This window comes from Ambystoma mexicanum, chromosome 2p (assembly GCF_040938575.1).
Source record: "Ambystoma mexicanum isolate Mex_15411 chromosome 2p, UKY_AmexF1_1, whole genome shotgun sequence".
NCBI classification, from domain to species: domain Eukaryota; kingdom Metazoa; phylum Chordata; class Amphibia; order Caudata; family Ambystomatidae; genus Ambystoma; species Ambystoma mexicanum.
Genome location: NC_090923.1, coordinates 1,055,276,517 through 1,055,294,231, shown reverse-complemented (window position 1 = coordinate 1,055,294,231; position 17,715 = coordinate 1,055,276,517). Strand labels below are relative to the sequence as shown.

Genomic DNA, 17,715 nt, shown 5'->3' with positions numbered 1-17,715 from the left:
AGGAGGTGGACTATTAGAGATTGTTCCCCTGCCTCGCATGTCCTATGTATAAAATCCAGAGGCCCTCCAGTTGCACCTAGTATGGAGCATGCGGTAAAGGATAGGACTCCAGTGACCCCTCTTGGATCAGTGAGTCCAATTTATTTTGACAAATAGGTTTTCATGCAAGATTTTGAAACAATAGCAAATGTTTTTTAAAGACCCTTCGATACGCTCATAAGAATAGGTTTCTAGTAAGGTTCTCATCTCATCAATGTGGATTTACATCATCCATTCTTGTGCATATTGTCGGTTCTCTCTGATTTTCTGTGGTAGTAGACAGTGTAATGGGGATTTACAGGAGTCACGAATGATTAGATTTGAGAAGGCCATGGCAAACACTTTTAATTATAGCAAACCTTTTCCACCCAACCCAGCAAATCTAGAAAATAACTCTATAAGCAATGCTTACGACAATCGCGTTTCACATATCACAGAGAACATTTCCAGAAGGCAGATGACGAAATTCATGAGTTTTATCATCTATTGCTTTGTTGTACTAAAGAAACGGGGGAATGGATGACCTACTTTGAAACTTTGAAATACACAAACAAATTGTCAAAAAGGTTTGTATTTGGTATCCCCCAATGTCTATGAATTTTGGTGTCAGCAGCAGAGTGATGGCATGGTACGAGGATTTCTGCCTATTCCTTGGTGTGCTTGCATGTACTTGGAGCTGAGGGGTGTTGGGCAGTGTGGCACACAAGATGTCAGGACGAGCATGCAATAATCCAATTTGGTGGCGTCTTAGGGGCAGAGGTAGGGAAAACATTGCCCAAACAGATAAAGCATGAACAGGGTCACTGAAGGCCTCTCTCACACATCGGTACAGCATAGACCAGGTCAGTGCAAGCTTCCCTCACAAACAGGTACGGTTAAGGTCAGTGTGAACTCCATGCAAATAGGTACTGGTACAGGATTCTGGGGCCAACGTGATTTTTCTAAGCAAATTTGCCCAAGTACAGCTTTGGCTGGGTAACTGTATACCACGGTCTGTGCAAATTTGTTATAAATGGGTACACGTACAGCACACATTGGACCAGTAAAACCTTCCCTCACAACCTGGTGCAGGTACAGCATGTGTAAGGCCAGTCCAAGCTTCCTTACAGATGGGAACAGGGGCAACATGGTCAGGTCATTTCAAACAAGCTCAGGATTGTCACACATACAGCATGGGCAGAGCCAGGGTAAGCTCCCCTCGCAGACACGAGCACTGCACGGACAGTGCCAGTTCAATTTGATTTGCAAAGAATCTTTACAGCATGGGTGCTGGCTACAGACAGCTTATCAGCTTTCAGGAATACGTATCTCTCTGCTTTCAAATGCACCTTACTCCAAAATAACAGCTCTTACCAGAAGTTGCCTTGGGGGAGGCGGCAGGTACATGGGGTGCACTGCACAGACATGCAGCTTTCTGCACTATGTCCTGGCAATATCTCTCTGACAGTTCTACTTCTTGTGTTGGAGTGGATGAGAAAGGTCTGAAAATGGGGTGGTGAGCACAGCTGTTGGTAGAGACACAGCACATATCTGACCATGCACGCACACACATACACACACACACACACCCACACACACTCTTTGGAGTGCAAATTCACTGCAGGCAAAGTGTTTTCTGCATCCCCTATGTTGATTGCCACAGCCAATGGTGTATGAGTTGCTCTGTCTCTGCTTTTAAGTGACCCCAATTTGGAATGTCAGATCTTTTTTTATCATCAATTACCAGTATTCTTCAATGACATTTCAAAATGTTCAATTAGTTTAATAACTTACACCGCAAGTTTAATATAGCATTAGAACAGACATGAATCATAGATAGGTTGAGTGCTATGCATTCACCTTCAACATGAACACATTATAAGAATAGCCCTAATCTTGATTTAATAGCCTGCGCTTGATAAACATACACTGTCAAACACGCAGGCGAGCCCTGGCTAGTGTGGTTCACCATTACTCAGAATGTTTGCACAGAAAACTGCAAAGCAATTATGAAGTTTTTTCTTACCAATTTTCCAAGAAATTCTAGATTATGCTGCCAGCTATTAAACACCCTCACGCAAGGTACGGTAGCTTGCAAGTAGTGTTTGCCCCCAGAAATGTATTTATGCGGTAGATTTAAAGTGGCATGAATAAATATATTTCAGCATTATGGCAAATGCTGCAATACATCAATTATGGGGTTAGTACTCCAAGCCACCCCTTCCACGATTGCTTGAAAAGTTATATCAGGTTGATCATATTAATGCAAATGTTTAAGAGGAAATGTGCTGCAAGCATAGCGTGCTTTGTCCTAGTCTGCGATTCTGTTGAAACTGCTATTTAGCTCCTCCTTACTGAACTTGCATGAGATGCCTACTCCCACCTCATTTTCCTCCTGTTCCTACTTGTATGTTCTCCGCTTCTGCGTTGCTTTATCAAAACTACCTCTTGTTAGGCCTGTGTGTTTTTACATTTCAGCTAGACCATTTGGAATGCAGACCAATTCAGGTGTCAGCGGGAAATAACCCTGTTTCATCTTCAAGCACAAAACAAGGTGTCTATCTTACTACATCATGATTTATTTACACCAAATTATCAGTGACTTTTAAAACAGACAAAATAACAATTGATACCCGGGAAGGAATTAAACCACAAAATAAGACCCTGCGGAATGAAGATGCAGAAAAATGGGAATGGATCCCAGAAGACCTGGCCAATTCAACTAGTAGATAGCCATTTATCGAATTACTACATAAGCACGGGTTACATTATGAACAGAAGGAAACCGCCAAAAATATCATCAAATCACGCTGGCCTCATGGAACACCAGAGGATTTACTCACCTCCTCTCTCCTAGCGACGTCAATTTGGGAGACTTTGAAGTCTTATGTCTACAAGCTACGTGGCTAACCGAAAAACAATATATGGACGTTTATGAGGTGTTCATCTCACCAGCTCCGAAGGTGCTTTTGATCGACCCTCGTCAGGACTGCTGGCCTTCATTCGATCAGGAGGGGAACTGCACCATGTAAAAACTCAGGTATCTAGTTTATTCTTCCAATTGTTACAACTAAACCAGAGAAATCAAACGTTGATAGAACCAGGGGATGTTGGGGATGACTTTATTATATTTAACACATATTGGAATCCCTTAGCTGTGAGTAACACAACAAACTTGCAAATGGCAGAAAATATACTTGATGATGTCTACTTGAATATTCAGCCAAAATATGTGATGCTCTGTGGAGACTTGAGTATATCGTAACCAAAAATTAGGAAAACAAAGAATCTAAGTGACATCAATAAACCAACTGCACAAAGAGGACTCATGTGGTCGAATCTGATGATCTCAAGAGAACTACTCAATCTTCACTTGGCAACACAGATTGAAGTGGAACCAATACCCACATGGGAAAGAAATGGTAGCTCAGCAATGCTAGATCATATTTTTGTGTCAAAAGAATTATTGGCCCAGATAACAGCCTTCTGAAATGTAAAGACAACCCATAGTGACCATAATCTAATGATGGTAAAGTGGCACTACAGGTGTGCAATAAGAGCAAAGATGAAGGCCGCAATATAAGAATCTTGGGGGAGAGTGCGTTCGAAGTTATCAGCAACAGCAGTCGAAAGCTTAACTTTAGCATATACCTTGACTGCATCTGGGAACAACTTCTTGAATCATGGAAATCCTGATTATGAACCACTGTTAACAATTTACCAGAAAAAAAGTTAACAAAAGAACAACGCATTGGGTAATCAAAATAGACATCTATATGATAAAAAGCTTGTGCAAGAAAGAAGGAAATTGAGAGCATTGAAGAGATGAGCAGGGAAAACCCAAAAACTGGAGGATATAAAAACAGCAGAAGCAGCAATGAAGACATATAAGAGCTGGTTAAGATCATACCGAATAACACTATATCAGCTAGACGCAGAAGGTTTGTTGAGAGCTATATGTGGCCGAAAACAGAGAGAATTATGGACTTTCATTAAATCAACAATGAGAGAAACAACAACCTTCTCCAAAACAGTGTTGGAGAAGAAGCGTGGAATAAACATTTCACAGATCTCTTCCAGAAACCTTGCTTAATGCTCAAGGATGATCTGAATCTTCCAATCCAACGTAGGGATAGTAGTCGCCTCAAAGAAACACCACCATATATGAATTTAAGATGGAATGTTCTACATGATGAAGAATGTATACTGCAGAAAATCAGGAAACTTACCAACTCAAGAGCACCTGGCCCTGATGGCTGAACTAATGCACACTTAAAGGAGCATCCTGCAGAATGGGCCAGCTTAATTTCAGAAGTTATAAAGAAAATCACTGAATTTAGATCTATCCCAGACTCATGGAGAACTGCTACAGTGGTACCAATCTACAAGAGCAGACAAAGAGATAACTCAAGACATTATGGACCAATACCATTATTGGACGTTATCGGGAAGATATTTGGGTCCCTTCTATTGGACCGTTTTCAAGATTGGGCAAAAGTAGAAGGACTCCTAGATCCCTTTCAATCAGATTTTTTTAAGAACGCTGGAACTTCAGTGAACATACTGCTTTTAAGTGCGCTAAAGGGGAAAATAAAGGATGGAACTCCGAAGATCTATATGGCTTTTGTTGACCTGATTCAGGCATTTGACCAGGTCAACCGACAATTTCTCTGGGAGAAATTCAATGCCAGGAAATGCCTGAGTGAGATTCTTGATCCAATATGCTCGCTTCATAAAAATACATTTTTGAAAGTAAGATTGAATCAAGCGTGAACATTATCAAAATCAATTCTGACGGCAAGAGGAGTCAAACAGGGGTACCCTTTAGCACCAACCCTCTTTAGCTCATATCTTTGGGATTTTTAAGAATCAGAAGCAAATGTAAGATCATTTCCGTCCAGCATGGCAAGGGAAAAAATCTCACGACTGCTCTACGCAGATGATCTGATATTATTAGATCAAACTGCAATAGGGCTACAAGGTCAACTGGACAGTCTGGCAGGATATATTCTAGCCAACAACTTGGAGACTAACAAAAAATATACCAAAAGTATGATGTTTGACAAGATCTCACGAAACAAGGAAACGTCAAGTTGGTATCTGGAAGGAGAGAAGATCCAATCTGTGAAGGAATTTAAATATTTGGGGGTCATCCTGAGCAATAGCTTAAGGGGAATTAATATGCAAGAAGCCTTGTTTTGAAAAGATCAGGAAGTTGTCATCTTAAGCAAAAGCCATTGACAAAAAATGTGGCCGGTACACTCTAATACCCCTAATACAATTCTAAAAGGGAAAGGTCGTGCCATGTTTGACCTACGGAGCAAGTGCAATACCCAAGATCATTGATGAAATCTGGGATATTTTTGGCGGCAGATATTAAATCTTCCGAAGTCAACTGCATTACCAGCAATACGTCGTGAACTATGTATTCTCTCTCTCCAAGCTATGGTGGACAGGAGCACCATGATGCTCTACAGGAAAACAATCCTACCAGATTGCACAAAAATCTTTGATATAATTAATATCGAGATGACAGGAGGAACTTGCTGATTGGGCTGAAAAAAATCAAAGAAAGCTCGACGAGATAAAGTCCTCAGAAGATGAACTAAAGTTAAACCCCACAAAGGTAAAAAAAGAAAATGTCTGAGTGGGACTGGATTCAAACCTTGGCAAAACGATTGAATATAGGTCAGTAGCCCACCTTCTGCCAACAATGAAATGACTTGACGCGATCAGATCGTATTGGGGGAAATACCCAAACAAAACTTTAAGAGCAATCTTTATGAAGGCGCTGTTAAATATTCTCCCAACGAATGAAATCAGGGTGATAAGAAGCATTTCAACTTCAAACACGTGTCCATTTAGTTTGAAGGACGGCCAAGCGGAAACCATCAGACATTTGCTCTTGTCCTGTAAGGGCCTGTCAGAGGATCGCAATTTTCATATGGGAAGCCTGTTTAAAGATCTGATAACATACGATGAGGAAACCTGGTGGAGATGCTTGATGGATGGAGAACTAGTAGGAGATGTGATAGCAGTGGCGCAGTTCCTCAAAAAAATCAATTTCCAGAAAAAACGTAATGCACAGTGAAAAGATGATCTGATTCCACTCATTATCTTTGGTGGGAATTTTGGTGTTTGCCTATTCTTCTCTCCTTCTATTCTTCTCCTTTCATTTGGACGTGAGGTTTTATGATTTAGAGTTTGTCTGATGGTTTTAGGATGTGTTTTTTTTAAAGATGATCTTCTTTTTAAATTGATTGGAGGATTGGAGGAAATGTTTTCTTTGTTCCTTGTAAAAATTATTTCAATTGAATCAAGTTAATAAAAAATAAAAAAATAAATAACCCTGGTTCCACTGCCAAGTTACTGACTCGTAGACTTGTGAGCACTGTGGTTTGCGGGAGGTCATCATGCAGACACTTTAGCTCACATTGGTTGACTTTTCTTTTGCAAATTATGATAACAGACAGGGACAAACATTAGGCAGCTGCCGTTTGCCTCGTTTTTTTGCATCAGTCCTGCATGTTTTGCAGTTGTCTCGGGAGGATAGCTCAGCGGCAAGGTGCTCGCCTTGTTAGCAAGACGACACAAACAAACACAGGTTCGATCCCCGGGGCCACGCTTAGAAACTTCTGGGTATTAAGCGTGTTATAAATAACCTATCATATCATATCATATCATATCATATCAAACCTTATTGCCATGCAGCAGTGATACCTAGTGTCAACAGTAAGGAATGCAAAAGTAACACTTATTGGATTCCCTTTCAGTTCTCGAATGGATGCCCACGAAGGGACGGACGGCTGCGGGCACACTGATGGGATACAGTTTCACCTTTGGCCAGATAATACTAGCCGGGATGGCATATGGTATCCGTGACTGGCGCTGGCTGCAGTTTGCCTGCTCGGCACCCTTCTTCGTCTTCTTCCTGTATTCCTGGTGAGCAAAGAAACAGGCTTTCCTCCCACCACCGCATCCCTCCCATTGTGCCTACAACGCTCTTGCCACTGTTTCAGTATCTTAAGGTTTATAGCAGCATGTCTCCTCCACTGCTATTTATATAATATTATGCATTCCCTGCCTTCAGTACTGTCGCAGTGTGTGTCCACTGTTCTTGATACTGGAGAAGTACGCCTCCGCTTTAATACGGTTCTATGCAATAATGTCCCCGCAAAAATGTCGCCTCACAAACACATCACTGGTTTTTGTGGAGAATTCATTTACCAGTGGTGCAGGGGACATCCCTGCAACCCGTCTCTATACATGATGTCTCCCAGCGACATTATGTATGGGGACATTATAACCTGATATTTATACTACATCAGTGTGACCCATGTGGGCCTTAAATCTGTAGCACTACACTTAAACTAAAGCAGTGTGGCAGTGTTTCCTCATCCTTATCCACCAATGCACCTGACAATTCAGACACTGTGCCTCTCCCACTGGGAGTTTTGCACTGTGCATCTTCAAAAGCATTAACCTCTGTTCCTCTCCTTAAGTACTCCAACACTGTGGTCACACTTCACACTCCAGAGCTTTGTCTCATGCTCAATACTTCAGCACTGCACCTCAGCACCTTCCCTCCCAGGACTACAACTCATTGCCTTTCTCTCAGCACTCGCTCTTCCTCAGAACTCCAGCATCGGTCCTCTTTCTTAGTTCTTTAGCACTGCACCTTTCACTCACCACTGCAGCACTGTGCCTCACACTGAGCCATCCTGCCCTACAAGTCTTCCTCATCACCCTAGCGCTACCCTGCCCATCCACCTCAATACCCCCTTTTACTTCTCACACAAAACACTGCACGGTGCTTATCTGTTTGTCCTTTACCAATGTAACCCACCATCTGTCCCTCAGCAGAATGCCTACCCTCCTAGACTAATATGTAAGGTCTCTCCTTATGAATTAAATTCCTCCTGTTTAATAAATGGAATCAATAAATATAAACCTCCTTTAGTACTCCTGCACTGCTACCCCAGCACTGTTTCCTCCTCAATACACCAGCATCGTCCATCTCTGTCTCTAGCAGTGTACAGGACTCGAGCTCTATGCTTGTGAGTACTTTTGCAGCACCACTCCAGACGCCCAGTAGTGTGCCTACCCTTCCACACTGTAGGTTGGAGCCTCTCCTTCAGTACTCCAGGCAGGCCTCTAAATCAATACTTCCGCGTTAAGTCCATCAATACCCCAGCATTGTGCTTCCTCTGGAGAACTCCACAACTGAGCATCTCCCTCATTAATCCAGCAGTGTCCCTGTCTCCGTGTACCCCTTGAGTGTCCCTTTCTTGTAGCACTTTGGCCATAATAGTTTAAGATTGTCACTACGCCAGAATTATTCCTCCATCTCAGTTCTCCAGACCGCTGTTCCTTTATCAGTAATACAGTGTATGTGTACCTGTGCAGCACTATACCACAGACCCTTTCCATAAATACTCCAGCACTGTGTTACTCCACCTGAACTAATTCAGGAACTCTCACTGAGTTCTCTCGCACTGTCCCCCTCTTTTAGTACTCCATCAATGTGGCTCCTATTTAGTACTCAATCATTGTTTCTCTTCCTCAATAGCCCAGCACCGTGGCTCGCCCTCAATGTCTGACTACCAGCTAGTAATTAATCTGATATTCCCATTTTTCTCCTTCTATGACCACTTCAGGATCCTGCCGGAATCTGCTCGATGGCTGATACTGAATGGAAAGTCACAGGTGGCCCTGAGGAACCTGCGTAGGGTGGCATGGGTGAACGGGAAAGCAGCGGCAGGAGTTGCCCTCACCGAGGATGTAAGGAAATCCCACATAAGGGCAGCATTGCATTACCTAGGTTCTGAATGGCCAGTAAGGGAACAGGAAAGTGGCTGGCCTGGAATATCCTTGAACTCCAGTACTTAAAATGGCCGAAAACGGCCCATGGTTGCCATGTGTGCCTTGAATAACAGGCAGATGCATGAACACTCCATAATTTTACAAGCCCCCATTCAGGAACTAACATGCCCGAACGCAGCACAATTATGCACCTACTAAAATGAGAGTAACACATGGCAAGCTGAAAAAAACAAAAATATGTACATTAATCACCAGTGCACGAACACGCATTAGTGCCCCAAAAATGTCCCAAACTCCACTGGGTTATCCTCAAGGTGATGATACCCATCCAAGTGCCACCAAATCTGCAACGTCAACTTAATTACTTATTGGAGTGCATCCTTTATCAGTGTGGGCAATCCTCCTCATAATGGGAGGAAAGCAATTCGGTGGCATTTGGGATCACTAAAATGCAATGCACGGATTAACAAGCTGGGTACAGACGGAGAGGAAGACTAAGGAGAGGAGAGATGGAGGCGAAAGAGCGGCAGCAACCAATTCCCAGTCAAATGCCTACATCACCCGTAACAAGGAGAACACCCTATTTCATACTGCTGCGTCTCATGAAGGCCATGTAACCATTCATGGCAAAATATGGCGTGAAAAGAATAATATGAAAATGACCATTAATAATGTAATCACATTATACTGAGACTGCATAACCGTTCCATGTAATTGATCACAGTCTGATAAAAAGATGGCAACCTTCCTTCGTGTGACGTCCACATGGTTAAACGTGTTCATTTTCAAGATGATATGAATCTTCTTTTGTATTAATAAAAACTCTCCATTCCCATATAGTTAGGTGCTCTATGTAAACCCATAAAGTGTCGAATTCCAGGGCCACTTTCCGGCACATCTTCAAAATGTGTCTTTGAGGATTGCCAAATCGGCCAATTTCAGTTGTGCCTTTTAGCCCAAAGCTACACACCTCCACATCCTCACTAAACTTTCAGGCGTGCTGCATGGCTCTCCCAAGAATGCCAGTGACACTCAACAGAACGTTCCAGGCGCTTGGCGGGGCCTCTGAGGTCCTATGCATATGCAGCATGCCCACGGCACAGAGCAGAACCTCAACGTCATTATCGCGATCCGATGTGTCCTCCACAGGCATACTGCAAGAGGGCCAAACCTTTATTTCCGAGATCTGGCCGCAACTCGAGTAGCATTCACACAAAACATTGGACCGGAAACTCCTTACCCGTATTACATTTTACAGACGTTAAACTGACCACAGTACTGTCTTTCAAAGAGAGGAAGAGAAAATCTAACTGTCCCTCAAAGCGTCTCAGCATTGCCTAGAATGCGGTAGTGAGCCGCCTGTTGGGGGTTTGTCCTTACCCCCAATCGCGATGCACGTAAGCCCCGCCGCGAGTACAGACTCACACACACACGTCCGTACTGCTCGGGATTCCCGGTCGCACTGCTGCGGCCGGGAACGCCCCCTTTATTTATACTGCACGCGGCGGCGTGCAACGTCACGCCGCCGCGTGCGCGTCCCTTCAAGGGACAGCGCCACACTCCTCCTTTTTCGGGAGGACAACAACAAATGCTTTAATGTTACACACTCCAAACCAAAAAACTCCAATAACACAACACTTGAAAACAGTTTCCCCACACACCCCTTTATTAGCATCCACCCGGGTCCCCTTAATTAACAGTCCAAGGACTCAGGCCGATCAGATAAACGTCCCGGCACATAGTCGCTGAGGTAAGCGGGTTTCCCTCGCCCAGCCCTCTGGGGCTACCTCCCGCTTACCTCCGGCACGGGTAGTCCACCCACAGGCATCCCCCTGGCAGGGGACTCAGGTGTGCCGGATTGGCCTCCTCCGTCATCAGGCACCTCCATTAAGTCCGGTTCATGGGGAGGGTCAGTTCTCGGGTCCTCTAGCTTCTTGAAGAAGCTTACATTGCGGGTGACGGCCAAGCTTCCGTCTGGGGCAGTCACCATGGACCCCTAGACAGCCACAACGTCCAGCGGCTCCGGCTCGTATGGAAGGGAGAGCTTTCCATGAGGGTGTCGGTTTCTGATGAGGACCCCGTCGCCTGGCTCCAGCCGCTGCGGGCGGAGCCCCCTTCTCATGTTTTCCTGCTCAATCCTCAATCGCCGGTCCACCTCTACCTGTTGGTTATCAATCACCCCCGGTTCCTTCTCCCCCACCTCGGGCAGCAACCCCCGAGGGCAACGCTTGAATAGCGCCTCGGCCGGGGCCACCCCCGTGGACACATGCGGGGTGGTGCGGTACACACGCAGAAACTGATAGAGGGCTCTCTGGAGGGACTGTCCCTGGCCTTGGGCAATTCTGAAGGTCTTGTTCAGTGTCCTCATTAGCCTTTCGGCTTCTCCGTTGGCCCGTGGCCACAGGGGGGTGATCTTCCGGTGTTGTACCCCACAGCTCTCCATCAGTTCCGAGAACCGCTCGCTCTGGAAGGGTGCCCCATTGTCAGAGAAAAACGTGTGGGGGAACCCATGGGCCGCAAACACCTTCTCCACTGCCACCACCACGTGCTGGAAGGCCGCAGACTCCACGAATTCCACCTCAGGGTATCTCGAGTATTCATCGACGATCACTAGGAAGTGGGTACCCATCGTTGTAGATCCAAAGTCCGCATGGACCACCTCCCAGGGTGGCGTCCCTCCAGGCATCGCCTCTATGGCCGGCTCTCGTTGCAGAGGAGACGCCGCCTGACACCAAAAACAGGCCGCCACAAAATCGTCCACCTTCCGCTCCAGCTCAGGGAAGTATACTTTCAGCCATAGCCTGGCCTTGGTCTTTGCCGCGCCCTGGTGTCCATGGTGAGCAAGGGTGATCACGTCCTTTACCTTGGACTGGGGAACGACTATCCAGTCACCTCTGAGCAGCAGGCCGGATGCCGAGAATGATAGTTCTTCCCTGACCTTCCACAGCTGCTCTAGTCCCGTCTTGGCCTCTTGAGTTCGTCCCGCCAGGGACTCCAGCACCGATTTCCAGGAACCCTGCTGCATGGAGTGTCCCAGGATCTGGAAACACTCATCTCCTGCTGCTGCGGCCTCGAGTTCCGCCAGGGGCATCGGCGTGGCCGCCTCCACCACCATGCGGACGTGATCCTCATGCACATGTGTCATATTCTTTTCCCCCATGTGCACCCGGGTGTCGGGATAGGTAGTCTGCCGCATTGTTCGCCCCCGGCCGATACACCAAAGTGACCCAGTACTCCAGGAGAGTGAGCATCCACCGCTTAATCCTCGCAGGTGGCTTGGATGACGACCCTGCCAGAATGGGAAGCAGAGGCTTATGGTCTGTCAGAACCATCACTGGGCGTCCCAGGACATACAGCATGAAGTGTCTACAGCCCCAGAGCACCGCCAGCGCCTTGCGCTCAATCTGCAAATACCTCTGCTCCGTCTCAGACAGCGCCTTGCTGGCAAAGGCCACCGAGCGGACACCCCCGTTACGATCTATCTGAGTTAGCACGGCGCCCAGACCAAATGGGCTGGCGTCCACAATGACTTCCGATGGTAGGGCAGGGTCAAAGAACGCCATGGTGTCTTCGGCCGCCAGCGCACCCTTGATGTCCTCGAACGCCGCCTGCTCAAGCGGGCCCCAGTGCCAGGTGGATCCTTTCTTTGTCAGGGCCCTGAGGGGTTCAGATCTCGAGGCAAGATTTTGAATAAACCGTCCACAGTAAGTGACCATGCCGAGGAAGCTCCTCACATCGAACACCCACTCGGGTGGCTGTGCCTTTTTTATGTCCTGGACTTTCTTGGGATCCGGCGACACATCTCCCTCCTGGAAAACAAAGCCAAAGAACTCAATGGACGGGCGCAGGAATTCACATTTTTCACTTTGAAGGGTGAGGCCCAGCGACTGCAGTCTTTCAAAAGTCTTTGCCAGCCTCCGCAGGTGGTCCACCTCCGTCCTAGCAAACACCAGGATATCATCACTGATGTTCAGGACACCCTCTAGGTCAGCAAGGGCACCCCGGATGATATTCTGAAAAACCATTGCTGCCGAGGACACACCGAAGCTAAGTCTTTTGTAGCGGTAGAGTCCCGGGTGAGTGGTGAACGTGGTGATGTACCTTGATTCTGGGTGTAGGACCACCTGATGGTAGCCCGCCCGGAGGTCCAGCTTGGAAAAGAAGCAAGCACCCTGCACCTCCGCATAGATGTCATCAATCGTTGGGGTAAGGTGCCTCTCCCTCTTGATTGCTTTGTTCGGCAGCCTCATATCGACACAGATGCGGACAGAGTCAGGCTGTTTGGGTTTCCTCACCATGACAATCGGGGACACCCATGGAGTCAGACCCTCCACCTTCTCGATTATGTCGAGGTTAACAAGATTGTCCAGCTCCTTGTCCACCTGCTCATGAAGGTGAAAGGGTACCCTGTGATGTTTTAGGGCAATGGGCTGCATGGAGTCGTCTATATGTAGCCTCACTGGGTCACCGACCATCTGTCCGATTCCATTGAATAGGGCAGCATACTTGTCAAGCAGGTCGTTAATATCCTCCAGGTACACTGAGTAAACAAAACTGACAATGCCGAGGGCCTCGGCCGCTGCACAGCTCAACAGGATGTTCGTGGTTACCGCCGTTACATAAAATCGTCCAGTGATCTGCGAGCCATCATGCTCCACCTTCGCCACGAAGGCACCGTCCAACGGGATGGGTTCCAAACCTCCGAATGCAAAGATGCGAGCCTTCGGTGTGACCAGTTTGGGAGGCGTGTCCATGGCGTTGTAATGTCCACGGACCATCACATTGATGGACACTCCCGTGTCTACTAGGACCGGGACTGGTGACACACCTCGGCTGTCTCCTGTTTTTTCCTTTTAGGGCCACCACACTGGAGACGAAGAAAATGTTCTCTTCCTCCTCTTCGTCTACCTCCTCCACCGGGGCATCTTCCTCGCTCTGGTCCATCTGAGCGACATTCGGCGAGAGATTCTGGTGAAGGAACCGGGCCGGACCTCTTGGCACCATCACAGGCAGGGCTGCCTTGCACACCTGGGAAAAGTGATCGGCAGTCCGCACCTTCCACATGTCCTTCCAGCCGCTGGGCACTCCGTTGGGTGGGGAAGGTCGTACCCACACTTGGCATGACTCACCAGCTCTTCCAGCTCTGTCACGGGGTCTAGCGCCAGGTCTTATGGTGCCTCTTCCACCTCGCCACATGGCACACACCTCCTCTGTCTTAACTGAGCGGGACCCTGCAACCATTCTGGCTGCCTAAGCCTCAGACACCTCATGGCACCACCCCAGCTCATTAATGCGTGGCAACGTGGTGCCCGGCTCTCTTAGGACCTGCCGTCTGAGCTTGCCCAAGGAGCACGCCTGGATGAGCATTGTCCTTATCATGTCCTCTGCGTCGCCCCACGCACATGCCAGCGACAGGCGCCTTAGGCGTCCATAAAGGTGTCCAAAGTCTCATCCTCCTTTTGCCTTGCAGACAGCATCACAAATCTTTCACAGTCCGAGTTGGTAAGGGGCAGAAAATGAACCTGGAGTGCCGTCTTTGCCGCAGCATAGGAGCCATCCCCTGGTTGAAGCAACTCAAATATCTCCTGGATCGAAGGTCCCGCTGAATACAGCATGGTTGCCAGCATGCTGTCATCATCCGTCGATTGTGCAGCCCTTAAGTACATATCAAGGCGGTCAACCCACCTTTTCCATCTGGGCCCTAGGCTGGATGGCGGGCCCGAGACGTCAAATTCGGGGATGGGATGCAGGGCCGCTTGGGCCCGTGCTTGGGCCATGACGGGACGTAGTGGTTCAACAACAGGCTGTACCACTGGTGGCGCCTGAGGCAATGGAGCCTGGCCTCCTGCTTGAGCCTGAGGAGGCTGCTGTTGAGCTGCTGGTTGCCCGCCGTCCTGTGGAAGCTGCTATTGAGCTGCTGGTTGCCCACCGTCCTGAGGAGGCTGCTGTTGAACTGCTGGCAGTCCACCGTCTTGACCATCAGCCCCGTTCATGGGCGTGAGCGCACAGGCACCCCCAGCGTGGAACCTGGGGGCCGCAACTCACTCCCAACACCGCAAAACAGTCCTGACACACAACCAGGCAAAATAAATGTCCAACCTGGGAACGAAGATGATGATGGCAGAGTGTCCCCCTCCGCAGACTGTCTCATGTACGGACACAGCAGCTGGATATGATGATGAAAAGGATAAAGAGAATGGAAAATCCACAGCTGCAGCAGTCTACCCTGATGATGAAGAGGATGAAGAAGAACAACTCCCCAGCATATTGATGAAAAGAATGATGAAGAACGAAATCCCCAGCTGCAGCAGCAACTTGTGGGCACCGATGTTCCAAAAATTGAGCCAAAGGAGAACTTTGGGCTAAGCAGGCCCAGCCATTGTAGCCTTCCTCCTCGCTTTCACTCGACGTAGGAGACTCAAGGATCAAAGAAATATCGAAAAATGGGCATGGGTATGCAGGTATAACTGCCTGCTAGCAGTGTGTCCAAACATTTGGCCTGGATTCCACTCACCGCCCAAACCGGAGCTCTGTGAAGTTCCACGGCTGAAATTCAAAATGGCCACCAGCCGCGTGGTCGAAGCACGGCCTATGACATGAAACGAAATTCTATCAAGATTCTGCTTTGGGAAAAAAATTGATCTTTCAATCACCGCCGGGCCCAGGCATCATCCCCACCTCGTCGCCACTGTTGAGGGTTTGTCCTTACCCACAATCGCAATGCCCGTAAGCCCCCCAGCGAGTACAGACTCACACACACATGTCTGTACTGCTCGGGCTTCCCGGTCGCTCTGCCGCGGCCGGGAACGCCCCCTTTATTTATATTGCACGCGGCGGCGTGCAACATCATGCCGCCGTGTGCACGTCCCTTCAAGGGGCAGCTTGACACCGCCTATCTATGATAGTGGATAGAAAAAGGAAAAGGAAATAAGGGAGTTGGGGGGGATCAGAACACCTTCTGTCACACTAGTTGTTATGTAACAATAACATGTTGGCTAGTAGTGCCAAGAAATTCCTTATTAATGATTTGTGCATTTTTGTTTGCTTTTTATTATTGTTATTGTAAGCTATGACACAAAAAATACAACAACCTCAAAAAATTGTACTTGTAGAACTCTAAAAATGGGAAAACCACATAAAGCCACTATTTTTTATTTTCCTCATTCGTGTATCCCTTGGGGGTACCTCAACCCCATAGTTAAAAACAACCATGATCACTGCATTATTTAAAATGAACTGGTGCGCAAGGGTATAACGTGAATCAACAATATCCCTTACTGATTGGTTGACCGGTTTCAGTGACAACCCACTAATTCTGGTCGCCTTCGTCAGGACCATATGAGACAAAAAATATGTGCATAATGTTTTTAACAAACCCCTATTTACATTCAACATGGCCGTGTTAGGACTATTATATGCATGACCGTACGTGATGTATATTGAAATGTACAATTCACTCCATACACCTTGTCAGCATGACTATGAGCTGCCTATTTTCATTGGTCTCAGGTAAAAGTGTCCAAACCTTTCTTGGGGGAATTGTTCTGGGGCACATATAATTACCATCTGATCCTGCAATTTTTTAAATGATATCTTAATATCCCGCTCTTGACAAGTACCATTCACTCATCACAGTTGCTTGTAGAAGTACCTGTATATCAACAGCATAGCCACTCCTGCGGTCTTCCTAACGTTTCCTGTGGTCCTCCACAGGCATTCCAGAAGACCCCATGGAATTGTGGCTTTTTCTCAAGGTATGGTGGCAAACAATCAAACCTTCTTGCATTACCTTCTCAGTATGTTGTGCACCATGTTAACCTGTATAATTTCTGTGGTATTCCACAGCAATATGGTGGCATACAACAAAGCCAGCAACATGCAATCTGATCATGACTGTGTGCAGTAAAACTAGATACCACGAAACTACATAGTCACCAGCTATATCATAACCTCATCCTCAGATACCAGAAGATGTACTATTTTGAGAGTTTTGCCAAACACAGGTTGGGCCTTAGCTGTATTGTGTTTAACCCAGTAAAGAAATGTTAGTGAATGGGCATGGTAGAAAGACTAAGCAGTATTGACCTGCCATTGTATGTGCAAGTTCCAAGTCCACCAACCATGACCCCGCAAGCAGCTGGCATACATGCTACACAAATGACCTGCATTCTGTTCTCCCTTTTGACCCAGGTGGTAAGGTCACACATGAAAGCCGAGACGATGGCTATGAGATCGACTCACTCGGCGTTGGACCTTGTGCGCACGCCGGCAGTTCGCAGGATCTCCTGCCTCCTGGCCCTGGTCTGGTAGGTGCACTATAGCACTAGACATTATTAAATGTTCTGCTCCATTTGTCTTGCTTTGTTGATATTTGCAAATGATCTTGGTATCCGTGGCAAAGAGTTCAGTTGCTGTGATGTCCTTAACTGCATGTAGTGAAGATGGATGCCTGTGACGTAATGTGGAATGTTTGGAAAGAGCCTGGTTCAAGTGTTAAAGGTTTGTCTTTGAGTGCCTGTGACTGAAAGGTGGTGGGTGGACCAGTGAGTGTTATCTCGTTTAACTTGTTCTGTGTAACTTGCAACTTAAAGTGGAGGTTGAATTACGTGAATCTGAACACCAGGCTCTAGACTGTGTATGACAACTTGTAGCAGAAGCATCATATTACAGTTCGGCTATGAGTCATAAAAGGACCAAGAGGGGCTGTGTGTAGGAACCACCAAGGACTCCCACCATCCCTCAAAGCAGGTTAAACCACCTCCACCTCCACAGAAGCAGGGGAACAAATCGAAGAACCACCAACTCAAATTTTATGCCAAAAAAGCACAGCCAAATGTAGTTGCGTTTATTAGTATCAGATGGTGCTTCCAAGCT

The 17,715-nt window shown here is 47.0% G+C and overlaps 1 protein-coding gene across 1 annotated transcript in view; it reads left to right on the top strand.

Annotated features, from left to right (window-relative positions):
* Positions 1-17,715, top strand: part of LOC138567099 (solute carrier family 22 member 20-like) — a 198,138-nt gene that overhangs the window by 124,385 nt on the left and 56,038 nt on the right. Inside the window, exons 5-7 of the mRNA XM_069644970.1 lie at positions 6,792-6,960; positions 8,676-8,799; positions 17,032-17,147. Of these exons, the coding sequence (XP_069501071.1) occupies positions 6,792-6,960; positions 8,676-8,799; positions 17,032-17,147 (409 nt within the window). The remainder of the gene's footprint in view (positions 1-6,791; positions 6,961-8,675; positions 8,800-17,031; positions 17,148-17,715) is intronic.